Genomic DNA, 20,727 nt, shown 5'->3' with positions numbered 1-20,727 from the left:
TAATTTCATTCTTTTACATGTAGCTGTCTAGTTTTCCCAGCACCACTTATTGAAGAGTCTGTCTTTTCTCCGTTGTATATTCTTACCTCCTTTATCAAAGATAAGGTGACCATATGTACGTGGGTTTATCTCAACCCCAATTAAAAGTTTGATAGGAAATTGAAAGCTAAACATTGGAGCCAATTTTCTGTTACTTATATATCATCTCATTCTCTGTGTGTCCTGTAATCATGCATAGAAGGAGATTATTTTAGGCTTTCGTTCGTTAAAGTGACTGACATGGTACAGTGACTAACATGGTTCAGTGACTAACATAACGCTGCAATATAAATGCACACTAATTAAAACATGTAATTAGTTCACTTACATAGAAGGAAAAGTAAATGGTGCAAATGTGATTCTTTAAAACTTTCTCTCAATCCCCCCAAAGTATAATATATCTGAGCTTTGTGTTTTGCAGATGGTGGGTAGGAATTTGCGCTCACCACATGTATCCCTGCCAGCTGCTCTTGGGATATTAGGACAAATCAAGAGAGGGGAATAACTACGTAAACTTTGCTTGTGAGAGTACACCCTTATGGTGTCGGGGGAAAGCACAATGAACAGGAAATAGGAAGCCGATATTCTCTACCACTAACTGCATTATCTATAAAGTAAAGGTTTCCATTAGAAAATCCTTGAAGAGTAACTTCTAGACTCAGTTATTTCTGCTATAAATGATATTTTTATATTTTATCATTTTGTGTTTGCCATGACTTTTTTATTTTCTTCTTTAATTACTTCCTGAACTGTCTACATTTATAAAGTGCAAAACGTTGGAATCATTTTCCTAGGATTTAATATTTGAAAGACCTCATAGACTTTTATTATAATTCTGTGGTGGCAAAAATCATTTCTATCTGTTCTGATGTTGCAGATCCTGTCACGAAACCAGTGGTGCAGACTCAGCCTTCCTCTGGGGCTGTGGAGTATGTGGGGAACATGACCCTGACATGCCTCGTGGAAGGGGGCACCCGGCTGGTTTACCAGTGGCTAAAAAATGGGAGGCCTGTCCACACCAGCTCCACCAACTCCTTTTCTCTCCAAAACAACAGCCTTCATATTGTTCCAGTGACCAAAGAAGACATTGGGAATTACAGTTGTCTGGTGAAGAACCCTATCAGTGAGATGGAAAGTGCCATCATTATGCCTACCATATATTGTAAGTTTTTTAAAATATATACATACACATGAGTTTTCTTCTGGGAAGTTTTCATGAGAGGAGTCACAGAGAACATCACCAGATGTTGACACCAGATGTCATTTGGTTTTCACCATCATTGTAATGTAGTACTAGGTGCAATTATACTTCCTAGGTACTGTCTTGTCATGAAATATAGTTACTTGTACAACCCTGTTTCTTGAAAATCAAGTTGAGATATTGGCCAGGGGCCTTTTTGGATACATTCTCTGACTCAGTGCATGTGTGACCTTAATTCTAGTGGAAAGTAGGAACCTCAATTTCAAACCCAGAACCATGCAGAAGACACTGATTTATTCACCCCCGTGGAGGAAGAGCTGTTCATCATAAAATGGGAGAGGGATGTGCTCTGGAGCTGACTACAGGGAGAAAGAATGTTCCCGGGTTATGCATGGGAAATGCGGCCCAAGGCGTGGCTGTTCTCTCTGCCCATTTTCTCAGCTCCACTTCTAGAGGCAGGGTGCAGAGAGGATCACAGAGAAAGCATAATTATTCTGCAGTAAGCTATTCAGCTTCCCAGGGAATCCGTAATTATTTTGGCTTTCAATTCTCTCTGGTTCTTTTTTCTGTTGATGTAGTTGCTATCGTTATTTTTGTTTAATCTCATGTACAAGTTAAGTTCACCAAACTTTTCAGTTCATGTCATATTATCATCATCAACCCAAGCAAGATTTCTCTCTCTTAATTGTCTTATTTTTCCCCATCCCCTCTGCTCCATAGCACCACCTCCAATATGTTTAACATTGCATTCTAATTTCAGCTTCTCACAAGGTTTCTCAACCTCCACACTAATGACATTTTGGCTGGACAACTCTTTGTTGTGGGGGGTTGTCCTATGCATTATAGGATGTTTAATAGCATCCATGGCCCCTACCCACTACATACCAGTAGCACCCTCCCCTCAAGTTGTGACAACTAAAAATGTCTCTGGACGTTGCCATATGTCCCCTGAGTGTGGGGGAGAGGGACTGGTGTGTGCAAAATCTCCCCTAGTTGAAGCAATGGCTTATCACATTGGGAAGTCATCTGATCAGTTACCATTATAGCTTAGTGCGTGGCCACAACAGCAATATAACAAAATAAATAAGGCGTGGCAAAGGAAAACTTCTCACTATGTGGCATGAGGGTGGAGGTTTCAGCTGGTTGAATCACAAGGGTAAAATTAAGCCTTGTAAATGTATCTACTCACTCATCAAATATATCTGCATAATGCTCAGAAAGGCCCTAAAACCTAGTGTTTAGGTGCTTAGGAGGTAGACCTACGTGGGAAATGGGTTCTGTCACTACCTATGTGACTTTAAGAAATCCCTTGACTTTTCTGAGCCTCATCTGTAAAATGGAGATGGTTAAAACTACCTCACCACATTAAATGAAATCAATCCTCTCTGAAGAATAGTCAGTAGATGACACCAAGCAAGCATTCAGTAAATGGAAACTGTTTGTATTATTGATACATCTGTATTCTATTTTCTTCAATAGAAAATTGATAGTCTTCTTGAGGAAGTGTGTTATTAACTCTTTGGAAAAAAGCATATGTAGGTTTTTTCAACTAGATAAAGCTTAACAATAAAACCGAGCCACAGAATTGTGGCAGGAAAAGCAACTTCTGGGAAGTGGAGTACAGTGGTATGACACAGTTATACAATAACATTTGTTTAATTAAGCAAAATTAAGATAAAAATAGAACCATTGAATCTTAAAACTGGAAGCTATCCTATATTTTAGCAGAAGTAAGAAAATGTGACAGTGAAATGTATGAGAATGTCTTAGATACCATAGGAATGTATACAAAGGAGTATAGCTCCAGAACTCTGGAGCCAGAAATCCTGCTCCTACTGCCTTACCTCTCTTGTGCCTCAGTTTCTTCAACCATATAATGATGATAATGATAGTACCTACTTCACAGAGTTATTGTTTGGATTAAATCTGTTACTTTACGTAAATTGCTTAGAACAGTGATTGGCCCATAGTAAATACTATATAACTGTTGGCCATTATTATTACTATAATATTATGAGTCTATGGGAATTCAGAGATGAAAACATTACTTCTAGCTGGAGAGAAGGCTTATTATAGAAAGTAACATTTGAGATGGACCTTGAACACTGGGTATGAATGGGGCAAGGGGCAATGTCTGTACAAAACATTTCACACAATAGGGACAGCAGACACAGACACTAAGCAGAGGTCAAAGTATTTGGCAAATGGTCCAGTTTGGCTAGAGCGTAGGATACAATGAGGAATAGATAGAGGTTCCCCACTCCCTTCCATCAGAAAGTAGAGCGTTCCTATGAAACCTTGTGTAAACCGAAATGGTATAAAGTGAATAAGCAGTTGCCTTATGACATGTCTTGCTAATGGATGCACAAAATAAATCAAAATAAAGCACAGTTGCTCATAGACGCAGTTCAAAGCTATGGAGCCTTCATACGGAGATACTGAGTTTAGTTCCCCGGGAAGGGGCTTGGTGGCGCCACTTTCGCCGCTGGGGTGCCCACTGCCTCTAAAACGGCTCCTGCAAAACAAACACTGAACGCCAATTTTTGCTTTTCATCTTTTTTGTGAAAGCAAAAATCCTCTTCAGATTTCTTTCAGTCAGCTAAAACAGGTACTAATGTAGGTCTTTCATAAAAGCCAAGTGGCGTAATGCAAAGTTTTTGAAATCAGAGGATACCTGTATATTTGAGTCAGATTAGGGGGAACTTCGAATGCCAGGCATTACTTGGTAAACAATGAGGAAAATTATTTTTAAAGCAAATGTTCAAATTTTTTAAAAGACTACAGAATGTTTTATAAATAAATACACACATATTCTAGACTAAATCAAGAAATGTTTGTCAAGAGATCACATTTTTCAAAATGGATCACAAATGTCATGCAATTATAGAAAGAGTGTTTATAGGAAAGGGAAAAAGGAAGGTAGGATATATTTTATTAACCTATAATATAGAGAAAAACGTTACCAATTTTGAACTCCATACAGTGATTAAACATGTCTAAGAGCAATATGAAAGCATTTTTTTCTGAAAAATATTGTTCACACAGAAATAGAAAAAACTTCATACATTGATTGTGTAATTCACCTTTGGTGTAGGGGAACTCAAAGAGGATTAACTGCTAGTCCAACCTAGTTCAGAATTCAGTGTCTCAAAGATGAACAGAGAAACAGAAACAGAGGAAATTATATTAAAGATTGCCAGAGAAGAAGGAAATTACAGTTTTTCACCAAAAAAATACCAAAACACCACTCACTAGAAGCAACTTATATAAGATTTATTACAATCATTAGTTATATTGTGAAAATATTCTGTCTGCCTTAAAGCACAAGGCAGAGAAATAGATTTACGAAGTGTAAACTGTGACTCTCTGCACGACTAGCATTGAATTGGAGTGAAAAATTTAGATTTGGCACCATCTATTATACATGTAGGCATATTCTTGACTGAATAAGATTATTCTGACATGAATTAAAACTTCCATTCAACTCCAGGTAGCACAGACCTAAGCATTCAAGGTACTTGAACACAGTGAAAGAAAATGTGAGCAGACAAATGGAATCAAATCTAGGGCTATATAGACACATCCTTACATTGTTCTTTATTATTTGGTCTAAATGGTTTACATTCACATAGAAAACGTACAAAATGCAAAACATGATATTAAACCAGCCAGATATCATCTACTGAATATTAATTTGGAGGAACCATCATTCAATGTGGTAAGAGCAGAAGTAAGATTGTGTTGGAGCATTCTTTGTCCACTGAAGAAAACCTGATTTTATTTTGTTTCAACCATGGACTCTAGTAAATATCGTGTCCTTTGGAGAGTGTAGTGGATAGCACGGTGTTATGAGCCTAAGCTGTCCATTCAGACTGCCATTGTCACCCTGTACGTCAGTTTCCTCATCTCCTTATCTGCACTGTCTCAGTGTAAGGCTAATACCTATCTCTAGAGGGATGGGGAGGATTAAGTGAGATTTTATGTGTAAAGAAGGCAGCAAGTGGCACATAGGAAAAACTCAATAATGTTCGCTCTTTTGCTTTTCCTCTTTTTTTTTCTTTTTTTTTTCCCTTGGAGCCCAAACTATGCTTACATAATTGGCAACATGACAGCAAGAAGTTGTGGAAAGCCTGGGTAATTTAGAAGATACCTGCAAAGAGAAAACTGAAAGAATACTTTGAAAAGAACTTTCTTCCCCAGACGTTACCATTATTTACCACATTTTATTTTTCTACATGAAAATATTTTCTTTACATGAATTCTTATTATTATCTATTTATCTCACCATCTATTTACCTATCTTTAAACTCTAGCCATAGATGTAAATGAAAAATTCCTGGGGGAAATTGCATAAGCAATTACAGGTACATGAAAGTATCATTTGCATCTTGAAATACACTTTTGCTTTGCTATATAGTTTAGTTTTATCTGGCAAAGTGAAAATAAGATCTTTCTTTCAACATGTGCAAGTTCATGCCCTAATCTTATGATTATCACAGAATATGGTGATACACAGTGTGTAAAGTATTAAAATGGGGGGAAAACCATAATCACACCTGTAAATGTTAAATATTATGCTTTAAACTCCTAAATCCTCTTTCCTTTCCTGTGTTATTTGAAAGAATTAGAATATCCCCATCTGAATCAGTTCAGATTTTACAGGACATATCTTCTATTTACAGACTGAACTTTCTTCTTTGCACTCTTTTGGGCATAGTCTATGGAAATCTCACAGAGAAACACCTGTCATGGGTAAAGACTAATGACAGGTAGTAGAAAGAAGAACACTTGGAAAATTTTACAATGTGGGTTCCATTTCCACATTGTAAAGATGAATTATCTAGATGATTTAAGATTTTTTACTCTTACTCTGTGGTAATTCTGAATAGAATGTTAATAATTTATTTTCTTGATTATTTTTGCATTCAAATGCAAGGACCTTCACTTGATCAACATCTCATCTTATTGATCTTATTCACTAATTCATTTATTCACTCATTCAGAAACACAACCCAGATTCATTATTTTTTTTTACTGTCACAGTTTTAGCCATTTTGTTGTTTGTTTTTGTTTTGTTGGTTTTGGTTTGGGTTTGGGGTTACAAGAATTAAATAAAATATGTAATCTGAAGAACTGTCATTTACTCTATTGATACAGCATCAACATGCTTTCAATCTTTATTATTCCATGCAAACTGAGAATATGTGCCTTAGTTGATGTTCCCACTTCTCTTTCTTCACCTAGTTATACCCTCCTTTTCCTTCACAATATCATCTTCTCCAGAAAGGCTTACCTGCCCCCACCCTGGTCTCAGGTCTTCAGTGTCACTAAGAGGTTTGCTGTGCTCCTGCAGCACCCCACGCACATCTCTCCCCTGGAACTCACTGCATTATGTTTCCTTTAGTCTCTTCCACTCGTAAGCACCTCAGGCCAAAATAGGAGCTCCATGTTATTCATCTCTGTATCCCTAAGGCAATACTTGACACAGATTAAGAATTCAGTAGGGGTTTCTTGAATTTGCCTAAAATGGACCAGATTATCTTTCTTCATATCCCTTTCAGATTTCAGTGTTACTTGATGAAGCTGTAGGAAGGCTAAATTCCCATTATAACAGCTTCTTAGTTATAGTGCTCTGGCCCTTCATTGTTATGTTTTGCTTTGTTTTTGTTTTTTCTGACCTTTAGCAAAGTTCCTCAGTAATGTAGTAAATGTTATATTCCAATATTCCCCCGTAGAGGACCACATCATCATTGAGAATTTCAGCATGAATCACCTTTTCTATTTTCTTAAGGCGCTGTTTCTATGACAATTTTCTTCATGAAAGCAGGAATTATTTTTTATTTTGGCAGAAAAAGTATAACAAAATCAAGAGTGACTAGATATTTATGAGGTTATGATGTCATAACCTGGTATTGGCCTTGGTGGAATACAATGTCAAGCCAGTAATTCAGGCTAGTAGCTACTTGCAGTTCATGAGATGTGTATGCCTTCCAGCTCTGTTGTAAATAATAACCCAGTAACTGATGCATTTTGTGTGCAACATATGGCACTGCTGCAGGGAAGTGCTCTAAGTGATAAAAATTAAAGAAAAAAAGGTCATTCACAGTAAATACTTACCATCTGCTCCCAAGCAGGGTGGCAGGCAGCATCATGATGGAAATTTAGGTACTGTTCCTGCCCAGCCATAAATTGTTAAAGAGAACAGATGATATGTATTTTACAAGTCACTCAGTAAACAGCCATTCCTGAGGCAAAGGGTTCACTTCTATTGGGAGTTCTCTGCCAAGGGCAAGAAACTGAACCACAGTCAAAATAGAATTATCCTTCTGCTTTCATCTTCAATGTCAGAGGCCACACTGGTTGAATCACTCCAAATGTCTTCAATTGGATTGCTCATTCCCATGAATAATATACTAGACTGCACTTCAAAGTAAAGGATGGTCAGCCTGATGTGCTAATGAGAAGGAAATAACATCATAGTATAGGAAGAAGAAAATATATTGTAAGCTGTAGGTAGAGTGTGATAGACAGATAGATAGATGATAGATGATAGATAGATGATAAGTAGATAGATGATAGATCAATCTGTGTGTGTGTGTGTGTGTGAGAGAGAGAGAGAGAGAGGGAGGGAGAGGGAGAGGTAGAGAAAAAAGGCTTAAAGATCATATACTGAAATATGGATATTCATTCTCTGAGATGAAAACAAGTGAGTTTTCATCTTCATCCTTCTCTGGAATTTTATGATTTTCTGCAGTGAACATGTATTTCTTATAAAATCAGATAAAATATGCTACATTTTAAGAAATCATGTCAGAAGCAAGGAACTTAAATTCTTCAAGGTGTTAGGTTCCAGGAACTGGAAGAGGTGCTTGTGTGGTGGCTGGGGGAGTTTGAGATATTTGATGCTGACTCCGAAGAGCCACATATAGCATATAATTAAGCAGACAGGAGAGAAAATATTATGCCAATTGTGAAACCCAATAAATAAGGAAGTAGCAAAATCAAAATAAACATGAGTATAGGGAAGAGGAACTAAGACAATCAGATTCCTTTCTTTAAAAACATGTTTTATTTTAAACTAGAGTGATCATTAAATTAGATAATCAACCTTATTCACCAGCCTTGGCTCTAAATTACTGTGGGCTTTCTCTGCAAATGGAACCCACTCTCCAAAATGGAAGAATTACTACTTTTGAGAATATTCCATTATGTTGCAAGGTCCTAAAGCAATCCCAAATGGGAAGTTCCCCAAAAAGTTTTGAGTAATGTCAGCACACTTTGAAAGCAGTATTTCTCATTTTTATGTGTGTTAAATTGTCAAACAATTTGGTTTTATACTCACATTCTATAAACCCTGAAAACAAGTGGGAAGACAGAAAATACTGAATGACCACACTTCTCTTCCTTTTCAAGCCTGCCTCTCTGCTCTCAGACTTTAACCTTTGTGACAGACTCGGGGCTTTTGCTGCTCTAAACCTCTGTTGATTCCTCCCATTGGTTTCCTACTATGGGAACCATAACCAGTGCCCACCAGTCGGTGGCCTTTGCTTCCCTAATGTTCTATCAATGCTGACAACTTGAGGGAACCCTGCTGCTGCACTGGGTCTGAGATAATAGCAACAGGAACCAGTATACGACACCTCAGGTCTCCTCACAATGCCTAGAACAGTATCATGCACACACAGTAGCATCTCAATATTGATTTTGGTTGAATGAGTGAAAACAACTTTTCATTCCCATTACACAATATTATTCAGTGGAATTCAGAATAAGAGTGTTTTATTTTACAACAAACAGTTCTAAAGCAGAGGTTTTCCCCGAGACCGTATCACAGCCTGAAATGAGAAAACAGTATGACAGGGTTCTAGTTCAGTCACAGGAAAGGGGCATTCATTTCTCTTCACTTTAATGCTCCATCTCCAGTTCCTGATTACTTCGAATTTGAAGGTACTTCTATGTTTGCTTTCTGAAAGCAGGATCATCTCATGTATACATATTAGTATGAATCTACAGGGTTCCTTCAGATGCCTCTGTGTCTTTAGGAAGTAAATATGTGTAAAGTGTATGTCCTCTAGCTAAATATAATTTATTGTTTTGCACCTTCAGTTTCTGTTGTATCTTGGGAAATTTGTCTCTCCAATGGTAGATTGGTCAGAATATGCTGACATAATGGAGAACCATTCTGGGAATCTGCAAATTTGGGGTTGGCTTGCCAGTATCCAAAATAACTTTAGCATGGCATGAATCATGGTGTTTCAAAGGTAGCACAATTGGCAACCAGTCATCTAATCAATCTTTTTATAGTAAAGGTGAGGAAAGTGAGACCCCAGAAGTTTAAATGACTTTTGAAGAACACTTTACTAATCATTGACAAAATCGGGATTTAACCTCATTATCCTACTGTCTAATCACTACATTATATTATTCCACACAATGAGAGATGAACAGTCGTTACTTTTTTTTAAATCAGCACCTTTGAGATTAGGTTATTTATGAGCAATCCATCCATAGGCTTATCCAGTTTATAAATTCCTTGAGAATAGGAACTGTGTCTTACACATTTTTTATCTCTTACACATTTTTTATCTCTCACAATTAAATATATTATGTAACACTTAGTATCTCTCAAACAAGTATTTTTTGATTGATTACTTGATTAACTGAGTACAGAATTAATGTATAATTAGACAGTAATTTATTGTAGAACAAATAATACAGTTAGAAAACCAGAAATTATTTTGATATAGAAAGTTTATACCACTTAACAGTTTTTTTGGAGAGGTAATATGAATAATTAAATACATATATTTTATAGTCCCAGAGCTGCCATTTAATAGCTATGTGACCATGGGAAAATTAATTTTTTAAATATCTCTTCCTTCACGTTATAATGGGAATAATAACATTTACCTTATGCGGTTGCTTTAAAGATTAAATGTGGTTGTCTGCATAAGTACTTAAACTGTCTTCAGATGGTGAATATCCAACAAATATTGGTTATCGTCAGCTGAAAAATGAGCACAATAATGCCTAAACCTTAAAGTTTTTAGAATATAAGTCAGGTTATATACGAATGAGAGAGACCTATCTAGCTGGGGAATATTTTTTAAATCTCTTTTTATATGTTCTCTGAAGAAATCAGTGGGAAATGTGTCTTTATCTGCAGGCAATCTTGTGCCATAGAAATAGCAAGCTGCTACAGGAACATTGCAGTGTAAGGAAAAATACCAGGGGATATCCATGATTAAGTAGTTTATTGATGATCAATGAATATTTGTTGATGATAATGAAGATGTATTTTTTCCAAATGGAATCTATGCTTAGCTTGTGGGAGGAATTTTTTTAATTCTTTAAACTCTTAAAATGTCATGAAAGTATGGAATACTCCTATATCTTTTTACATAAATTTTTGTTCCATGTGATGTTCCACGTGAAACTGTGTAACATAAATATTTGCATGAACTGTCCCAGCCCTTAGAAGAAAAGTAGATAATACTCAAAGAAAGGTTGTCAAAGAGAAAATAGTGGCCATAATCTATTTTTTAAATGCTTTTAAGTACAACTGCAGTTTCAGAAAGATGGAATTTGTCTAACAAGATTGCAGATTTATCTATACATGACTCGAAAGCTTAGCACCACAATCATGATAACAGTGTCTATAAAATTATATCCTAAGTTTTAGGGCTTACACTATTTCAGATAAGTTCAATCACATCTCAAATTATTTCCATTTCCATGGATACCAGAATAAAACACTTTTAGGTCTTTATCATTTACTGGGAGTCTAAATGAAGATCTATCGGCCCACGTTTAACATGAGGACTTTCATGGAAAATAAAATGCTGCTAAGCTCTCCCAAACTCAAAAACTATGTTGTAATTATTTATGTCACCCCTTTATTTCTTTTTTCAATTAATGTAGATGGACCTTATGGACTTCAAGTTAATTCTGATAAAGGGCTAAAAGTAGGGGAAGTGTTCACTGTGGATATTGGAGAAGCGATCTTGTTTGATTGTTCTGCTGATTCTTATCCTCCCAACACCTACTCCTGGATCCAGAGGACAGACAATGTCACACATGTCATTAAGCACGGGCCTCGCTTGGAAGTTGCATCTGAGAAAATAGCCCAGAAGACAACTGACTATGTGTGCTGTGCTTACAACAATGTAACTGGAAGGCGAGACGAAACTCATTTCACCATCATCATCACTTCTGTAGGTGAGTGTGATGTAAAAGGCAGGGATCCCAATGAAACACAAATGCACGATAGCCTTCCTCTACTCCTATTTTATACCTGTGTGGAAGAGAATGTCATTGTGGGATTGTTCATATACTCTAAGAAACTCTTTCCTGAGTTAACTAAGCCATGGTTTCTAAGAGTCAAAGAAAGAAAACCCAAAGAATAATGGAGAGAGAATTCAATTGCTAGCTCCGAGGGGCTATAAAGAAAAAGGGAATTCAATAAATTACTTCTAAATGTATATTTTTGCTTTCCTGATTTTACAAACAGGAATATAAGAGAAGAGGTTATTCATTTAAAAGTTTTATATCTACTGTTGCATTAGGTCAGATGAATACATCTCCATGAAATCTGGTTTTCCTATCTGGCTCCCTTCTCACTGTCCTTCACAGGCTTCCCTTCTTCTTTCACCATTTAAAACCTGAAATCTGAAATCTGTGGGTGTTCACAATAGGGGTCTCAACACCTTGGAAACTACACAATTTTGTAAGTCTGTGAAATTTGGCATTTTCTAGAAGTCATCTGATTTTCAGAAAGGTCATCAATCCAAGTAGTTAAGAATCACTGCCTAAAATATTTATGTCCACCAAATTCCCAACTTTCTGAGCCTTCTCTTTTCTCTCTACAGTATGATTTCATTCTTCTGTATGATTTCATTCACTCCCGTGGTTTCATGTGACACTGGTACATCCCAAATCTTTATCTTTAAAGATCTAAAACTGTATTCCCAGTTACCTTCTAAATGTCTCTACTTTCAAGTGCCAGAGGCAGCATACTGTTTCAATATATCAAAAATGAAACATCTTCTTTTCCCCCAAATTGCCATTCTTTCTGTATTCCCTGTTTAAATGAATGGTCTTAGTATCTACCAACCTTAGCCAGAAAGCTAAACCCCATCCCAGACTTTTTTCTCTTGCTTATTGCCCTGCCTAACATCCAGTCATCGAGTTTCCTTTCTTTCTATCTCTCAAGCCCATTCTCTTCTCTCCTTCTCCCTTCTCCCTTTTTCTCCCCTCCTCCTCCTCTTCCTCCTCCCCTTCTGCTTTCTCCTCTGCTTCCACCTTCTTCTTCTTTTGCTCTGTCCTCTACTGCTACTACTGCTACTGCTACTGTCAAGTCCTTCTTAGACTCTTCTTTGCATGCAGACGAAGACAAGCCAGATTCCACCTGGGGACAACCTGGGGACAGGCTTGGACAGGAAGTGGTGGTCAGGGTTTCTATGATTGGTAGAGGAACAAGTTTGCAAAAGGCGCCGCTCATTAATACCTTCTGCATTGGTGTCTTCTCTTTCTCTGTCTTTACAGCCCTGCTGCCTAGAATAGGGCCTGTTACATAGACAGAGTCAGTACATGTTTCTTTAATATATAAAGCAAGAATATAATCCTTGGAATTCTTAGGCCAAATTTTGCAGTACTTGGCCTTTGGGCCATGTGCATCAAAATCACCTGGGGAGGTCTAATAATGTATTTTCATTAAGATACCTCAGACCTATCAGATCAGGACCTGGCAGCTAGGATCTTGGATCTGATTATTTAGCAAGCACAACTGTGACACCCACTTGTTTAAGGTGGGTTTTTTTTTTCTCCATAGCCTTTTGAATTTAATTTAAAACTCTTAACGAGCCATTGAGAATGATAAGACTATTAAAAATTTACAGATTGATAAATATATGGTAGGTGGGGCCTTCCCAAGACTCCATGAAGTTGAGGGTATTCATATTTGCAAAATCATTTCAGTACATTAGAATTTACATACTGGCATGGTGAGATTTTGTTTTTTATCATATGAAGAAAATACCACACTCTCTAGAAGAGTGATATCCAGTGGAACTTTCTGCAATGAAGGAAATGTTTGATGTCTGCTCTATCCAGTATGGTAGTCCCTAGCCTCATTTGACTTTAGAGCACTTAAAATATGGTTTATGCCACTGAGGAACTGAAGCTTTTATTTCATTTTATCTGTATTAACTTTAATTTAAATGTAAATAGCCACATATGTCTAGTGGCTACCATATTGGATGATGCAGCTCTAGAATTTTTACCTGAATTATGCTTCACTTGGGCAGTAGTTAATAACATATTTCCCTTATAGGTCCCCAAAGCATGTATGTGTTCAGGGTTATATAAATCAGGCACTCATTCATTCATTATTTAACACCTATTATGGGCCAAATACTCGGGTAAACATTGAAAATGACATTTAAAAAAAATAATTCCTGCTAACAAGATGCTCACAACTTCATATGGATGGCAGGCATGTATGTAAACAGCTAGCATTCTTTGCTTTCTATTTTACTAAATTTTTAATATGATTTAATGAGCTTTTTACCTCAGTGGTTAACTGAAACATAATTTTGAAACACACCATAATTAAGTATATAAAATAACTTTGTGGCAATCTGGATGTTACCATAGACTTGTTCCTCATGCTCACTGCAAGTGAAAACATGGCTATACTATGTAGGTGTATACTGCAGTGAAGCCTTTCTTACTACCTAAACTTTCTCCATTAATATTTAGCCAAGATATTGTCATAGTATCAGAAGCCCCCAATATTTGATTAAGATCTTATTACCAAGGTCCAAAGACAGCTACAGTCTTAATATCAAATAATTACCTTTTGTAAAATCTAAAAAACCTGTTTGACCAGTACAAAGACCAGACATTTGTTATTATTGTAAATAAGAAGAGCAGGTGCTTATTTTTCAGAAGGATTCAATGTTGTCAACATTCATAACCTCTTTGTGGCTTTTAGAGCTGTTTTCCAGTCCCCAAATGTCCACAGATCTTAAACAGCGGCAAATAGCAAAGAAAATGAGTACTATTGATGTGTTTTAAGTATTTGATTTTTTTTAAAGCTTTCCAAATGAATTAATCTCTGCAATGCAGATTAAGGGTACACCAAGCTACAGTGAAAAAAATGGACATCTCTTGTAACCATCAATTGAGCACTTACTGACCATCCACTTTGATGAGCTACCTATATTAATATCTGTGGAAAATTTGAAATAATTTAGAAGGATAAGATACCTGCCTCTGAGATATTTTCGAAAACAAGTTGTGTTTGGCATAACCAGAGTCCAGTTATAAGGAATAGATGAACATTTGTTTTTAATGAGGCAAAGAATGTGGCCAATCAAAAAGCCTCAACAATAAGAAGTGGGAGGCAAAGGGAAAAGGAGTCAAAGATGACTCCAGGGTCACAAATATGGAAATAAAATAACAAAGTCTGGAAATAATCAAAAGTTTTGTTAGGGACTTTCAGTTGGGGAGAGGAAGACTGGAGAATGTGACAATTAGCTCTATGTTTTCCTGCCTGTGTAAGACTAGACCAGATGGTGCCTTCCAGCTCTGTGGGCTATGATTCACATCTAATTTGAGATATCAGTTGACCTTTCTGTATCTTAGTAGAGATATCCTAAAGAAAACAGGGGAAATAGGCAAATTCACACAGCTAGTTGGTAATAAAATAGTATCCAAATTCAAAACCCTTTTTTTAACCACTGTATAAACTGTCTCCCTGGATGTTCTTAACTGAGAATATCAATATCTAAAAGATATGTCACATATATACAAGATATGTCACATATATGTACAAGATAGTGTGTATTTTCTTATCATCTTAACTAACTTCATGCTATATACAAAGATACTCTGGTTTGTCCAGACATGTGTATAATTTCATACTAGTGAGAAATTATGAAATATCTGTAACTAAAAGTAACAGCTAGCATATAAGTTTCAAGGAAAGAATAGCAATTAAAGTAATAAATTAGCATTCATATTTTGGAAAAAGAATGATTTTATTACTTTAATTAAAGACTTCCTTGAATGCAAGTGTCCCTACTTTAAAATTTAACTGGGCCTAAATCACTATTGTGACATGCAATATGTATAAAATGAAAATGTTTATGATCAGAATGCAAATGTTCACATTTAATGAAAACATTCCACTGTATACACTATTAGAGTTCTCAAGAGCCACATGGCCATAGTTTGAGATTTAGCTATAGTAGAAATATTTTTGTACATGATTCTGCAAAATCTATAATTTTTTCATATCTATTTCTATTGCACATCTTTTCATAAAGAAAAGAATGGGAAAATGACACTACTCCTAGGCAGAAAGATAAATTTACTGATTTCTTCTAACTACCTAGAAATTTCTCTGGTTAAGATCTCCAGGAGGTGTATTTCACCTTGGACCATGGGATATAACAACTGAGATAAGCTGCACCCCTGACATCCAGAACCTGAAACGTTAGGTGACATCCCATGAGCATCTAGCATAGAACCACGGTGTCTGTCAGGTGGGGCCATAGTAGAGTGTGGAAATAGCGTGCCTCCCCAGTAGGGCACCTTCATTTCCATAGGGACATGAATCAGCGGCTGTAATCAGCTAACAGATTGGATGGGCGAGATCTCAGGACTCCATTCTGATCTTGAAATAGACACGCTGACTGGAGCATACGGCTATCCTGTTTTAGGTGCAGTCTCTCAAGCAGCAGGGTTGCGATGGATACCACACCTCTTGCCTATATTTGCACTTAATATGTTATTTCATTTTATTTGTTTGTCAAAGGAGGGGGCAAATAGCATTTGCACTAGGGCTTTGGTAAATGAGTCAGTCATGTTTAAATAATGGGGAGAGTGGCATGCTATCTGCTAAAGAGTACAAAACTCTCTGAAAGGAGGAAGAATGGGGCTCCTGCAAGTATCCAGAACTGCACTTGGGATCCCTATACATTCTTTGTGGCAATAGGGTCAGAATTTCCCTGCTGACTTATTTTCAAGTTGGGTTCTAGAAATCCATCTCTCTAAAATACACTTGCCTAGAGCTGACACAACGGCAACTGTGCCCCTTGATTTGATCCCAGAGATATCTGGCATTTTTATTTTGTGAATTTCAAATGCTGGACCTGGTAAATCTTGTGTGTTCTGGTAGAGAGAAGCAGTGCTGAGCATAGAGAGCCGGGATGCTCTAGAAGAGAAGGGGGCCCAACAGGGAAGATCATTTGTTTCTGAGAAAAGGACTATCTCTATTCTTCATTCTCCAGGGAAAAGACACTTGGCCTTTGCCATAGCCAGGGTTTTAAGCTGACAGGTGCTGGTCACCTCAGGGTGGTTCTCTGATGGAGGGCTAACAGAGGCCAAGGGAGAGAGAGGAAAGAGGGCAATAAGGAAGGAGTCTGAAGAAATAAAGAAATAATGGTAAAGGGAACGAGTTGGATCCTCTGTAGGACAGAATGTACAAATTCAGTCATTTTAGGAAACACAAAATAAAAGGGACAAAAAGGTAAAAATGGAGAGGGGAGGAGATGTATCTTATATAGTATGAGACATCCAGTCATTGTATGTTAAACCTATTACAAGGCCTCAGAATCATGGAAGTGCCTGGCAAAGAGCTGATGTATGCCATAGTGTAACTTCAGCATAAGAATGAGAATGAGAAATACTCTGAAATAATACTTATTAGCATATTTTCAGGTTTAAGGGGGAAAAAATAGCTGACACTACAGTAAAATATTTTTCGTTGTAAAGTTCATTGTTGAAACTGGACTAGAATAAATTAGCATTGAATTTTTTTTTTAGGGACTAAGGGATATTGAATCTTAGTGAAGGCAGTCTGGCTATCAAGAAATGAGAGAGTCAGAGCACATCAAATCTGGTGTTAGAAAAGGTTGGAGGAAAAACTGAATATATTGGGGGCTACCTGCCAATTATGAAAAACATTCTTGGGCTTCCCTGGTGGCACAGTGGTTAGGAATCCGCCTGCCAATGCTGGGGACACAGATTCAAGCCCTGGTCCGGGAGGATCCCACATGCCATGGAGCAACGAAGCCCGTGTGCCACAACTACTGACCCTGCACTCTAGAGCCCACGAGCCACAACTACTGAGCCCGCGTGCTACAACTACTGAAGCCCTCGCACCTGGAGCCTGTGCTCCACAACAAGAGAAGCCGCCGCAATGAGAAGCCCGTGCATAGCAATGAAGAGTAGCCCCTGCTCTCCACAACTAAAGAAAGCCTGCACGCAGCAACAAAGACCCAACGCAGCCAAAAATAAATAAATTTATTTTTAAAAAGAAAAGAAAAGCCTGGGAGAAAACTATTCTTTGACCATGGATCAACAGCAAAAAATTAAATTTGCAGTCAGGGAAAAAACTATGTTCCAGTCCCAGTTCTAGGACTTACTGACTGTGGCCAATATTTTCATTTCTCTGAAACTGTTTCTTTATCTGTACCTATAAATGACACTTTAAATTTCTTTATTATTTTCATTATTACTGATATGATATATCTGTACCAAATAAATGGGAAACAAATGTACATTTGGTTTTATATACATATAATGCACATACATTTAATTGTGCATATCTGAAAATTGTGTAGTTTTGATTTTAGTATTGGATCTAAAATAAAGAAATAAGAGAATTCTCTTGATAAGAGTGGTGCCCAAATCATATGCTGTGTCTTAAATCATGCCATTTTATTATTTAGTATTTCTTAACAATTTTTTCTTCTTTATTACTTTGCTTTTGTATCACTGCTTGTGTCTCAAGAGACCATTCTATTTACCTTTATCTTATTGACAACCACAGCAGAGTATGGGTCCTTCTGAATTTATACTTTAGAAGCATGCACCTATATATATGGTCATTTTTTTTTAAATCTCAACAAATTTTAAAAGATTTATATCAAGCAGAGTATGCATTCTAAATAGAGTGGAATTCAACTAAAAAAATCAAGAAAGAAAACTCCCAGGCATGAGGAAATTAAACAATATGCTTCTAAATAATCTCTAGGATAAATAAGAAATCACAATGAATATTATAAAATATTTTGAACTTAATAATAATGAAAATACTTTTCAAAACTCAGGGGATGTTGTTCAGTTAATAAGATTGTCTACACGTACGAAAGTGATGGAGAAATTGTTGATTGTTACACTTAAGAAAGTGATGGAGATGATAATACAGATTAAATTTAAAAGTGCCACATTACATATGGCGAAAAAAAATTGAGTTCTCCTGGTATTCAAAATCTATTTTCCTATTTAGCAAAGAAGTCATTCACATCACTGTTAAATGAAATTCCAATGAATGTCATTGTTGTTTCACTTTCATCTTAGTACATATCAGCCAGCGTTCGTGTTGAAGCTACACTTGTTCATCTATGATGTAAACTATCTCTTTGCTGAATTGGATAGTAACCAAGCATTTATTTGAAGTATAATTGTTTCAAAGCATAGTTGAATATCACCCACAGGTTGAAAATGCAAGAGTTCAGCAAAAATCAACAAAAGCATTCCATGAGAATCAATTAGATATATGGAATTAACAATAAAGAGTACTGCATATTTTATTATTCTAAATTAGGCTACACATCCTTCATATCAGTAAAATTTATAACTTTTATATGTATATGTGTGCATATAATTCTTTTTGATACTCAGTTACTAGCATACCATTGGGTATAGTGTCCTATTTACATAAACTTCATGTAAAACTCTTTGGCTGCCTCAAGTCATATAATATCTGAGCAACAAAAGAACTTAAAAACCAATCATTCAGGCCTCCTCCTTTTACTACTGGGAAAATCCAGACCCTTAGAGTCAAGTGGCTCATTCAAAGCTGCCCAGCTCTTTAGAGAGAACAAACCTGTGAAGTAGGAGCACAGTATCTGAAGAAAGGCTAAGACCTCACACAGAGATCACCCAAATGCTAAAGTAGTTACAAACCTAAAGCTCAGCATTCTAACAGTGGGAGAATATAACTTTTCCTACAAATTATTAACCAAGAGAAAAGGAGGAAAAATAACATTTCTAATAAGTTTTGTGATGTTCTGGTCTAGATCAGAACCAATAAATTGCCATTCTAGTCCATTTTATACTACCTTGCATTTATTTCTTCCACCCAAAGCTAAAAGGACTTTACCTTAAAATCTGTTTAAAAGCAATAAATATTACACAGCTATTGTAATCCCATAAAAAGAACATTTTAAGAACACAATTCTCTGAATGCATATCAGAAATTTATAAATATACCATCTGAGATGGTAAAGATTTTTGGTGATGAAAAGCAACCTGCTTAAACTCTTAAGGACTTAAAGGGAGTACAAGAACAGTATTACATGGGAAAATTAGAGGAGATAGCATGATTTCCATGACTTTTTAACTGGAGTTTAACATATATGATCTACACTACATTATGAAAAGATTCTGGGAAGATTAAAAAGTGAAAGCATTGTAGGTAGAAAAGCTGAGAGAGTACATATAGGTCCACAAAGAAAGAAGGGAAAGATTAAGGTTTCATCCTTATCTTGGCTGCTGGAGACGTCAGTAGAGGCTTTGTGGTGGAAGATAACATGGTGCAGGCTGGGTATTTATTGCAGAGTTGAGTCCACACCATGTTCTTCACCACACCCAGATCCTCCAAGCTGTTCTCCACCACGGCAGAAGGGAAGTGACATCCCATAACTTTCACTCCCACATTAAACTGTACAGAGACAGGCAACTGCCACCATTCATTTCCACATCAATGTCTGATTCACATGATAACATGGAAGACATCTGTTACTTGCTTTTGTTGAAGGCCACACAACTTTCCACTTTATAGATTAACTCTCTGACTAAGCATGTTATAGTCTGGAACTGGTGTTAACATTGCCATACTTAGTAAGTTTTGTCAAAACAGCACCAAAGTGAGGCAGCACAAAGTGTCAAGAGTCTGGGGGCACATCTGGACTCTGCCACTTACAACCTGAGTGACCTCAGGCAAGCCTCAGATTCCCATCTCTAAAAGGGGATAATAATATTACCTCCCTAATAACATTGTTGTGAACATTCCATGGGTTAATACGTATCATGTGCTCTTAGAACAGAGTCTGATGTATTATAAGCACTCAGCAAGTGTTAGCTTTTAGCACTATATTTTATATAGAGATATTAACAAAAGGAATGACTTGCAAAACAGTGAATTGTAGTCAAAGGTGGGGCTTTAAATGTCTTATTGACAATCATACACACATTCTATTTTAGGGATTAAAATTTCTTTATTGGTCAAAAATTAGTAATTATTTGAAATGAACACCTCCCCTCTCACACCTTTAACTACATACCACTGCCCTAGAAAATCCACATACCTGAACAATGTTAAAAGAGTGAGATGGAAAGAGAGAGAACAACCTAGCATCTGGGGATGTTTTATACAATGAGATCCAACAGATCCAAGCTAAATGCTGGTGAAC

General features: G+C 36.6%; 1 protein-coding gene across 7 annotated transcripts in view; it reads left to right on the top strand.

The window, feature by feature from the left end:
- The window catches only part of HEPACAM2 (HEPACAM family member 2), a 49,066-nt gene that overhangs the window by 19,496 nt on the left and 8,843 nt on the right, over window positions 1-20,727 (top strand). For all 7 annotated transcript variants that reach the window (XR_007479388.1, XM_033420476.2, XM_033420475.2 and 4 more), the window contains 2 exons: window positions 917-1,201; window positions 11,162-11,458. Coding sequence is in view for 6 of the 7 variants with exons in the window: in XM_033420476.2 (XP_033276367.1) it covers window positions 917-1,201; window positions 11,162-11,458 (582 nt within the window). In the remaining variant the exon portion in view is untranslated. The remainder of the gene's footprint in view (window positions 1-916; window positions 1,202-11,161; window positions 11,459-20,727) is intronic.

This window comes from Orcinus orca, chromosome 9, assembly GCF_937001465.1.
Source record: "Orcinus orca chromosome 9, mOrcOrc1.1, whole genome shotgun sequence".
In the NCBI taxonomy this organism is placed as follows: Eukaryota; Metazoa; Chordata; class Mammalia; order Artiodactyla; family Delphinidae; genus Orcinus; species Orcinus orca.
The sequence above is the reverse complement of the archived record's forward strand: the minus strand, read 5'-3'. Positions and strand labels throughout refer to the sequence as shown.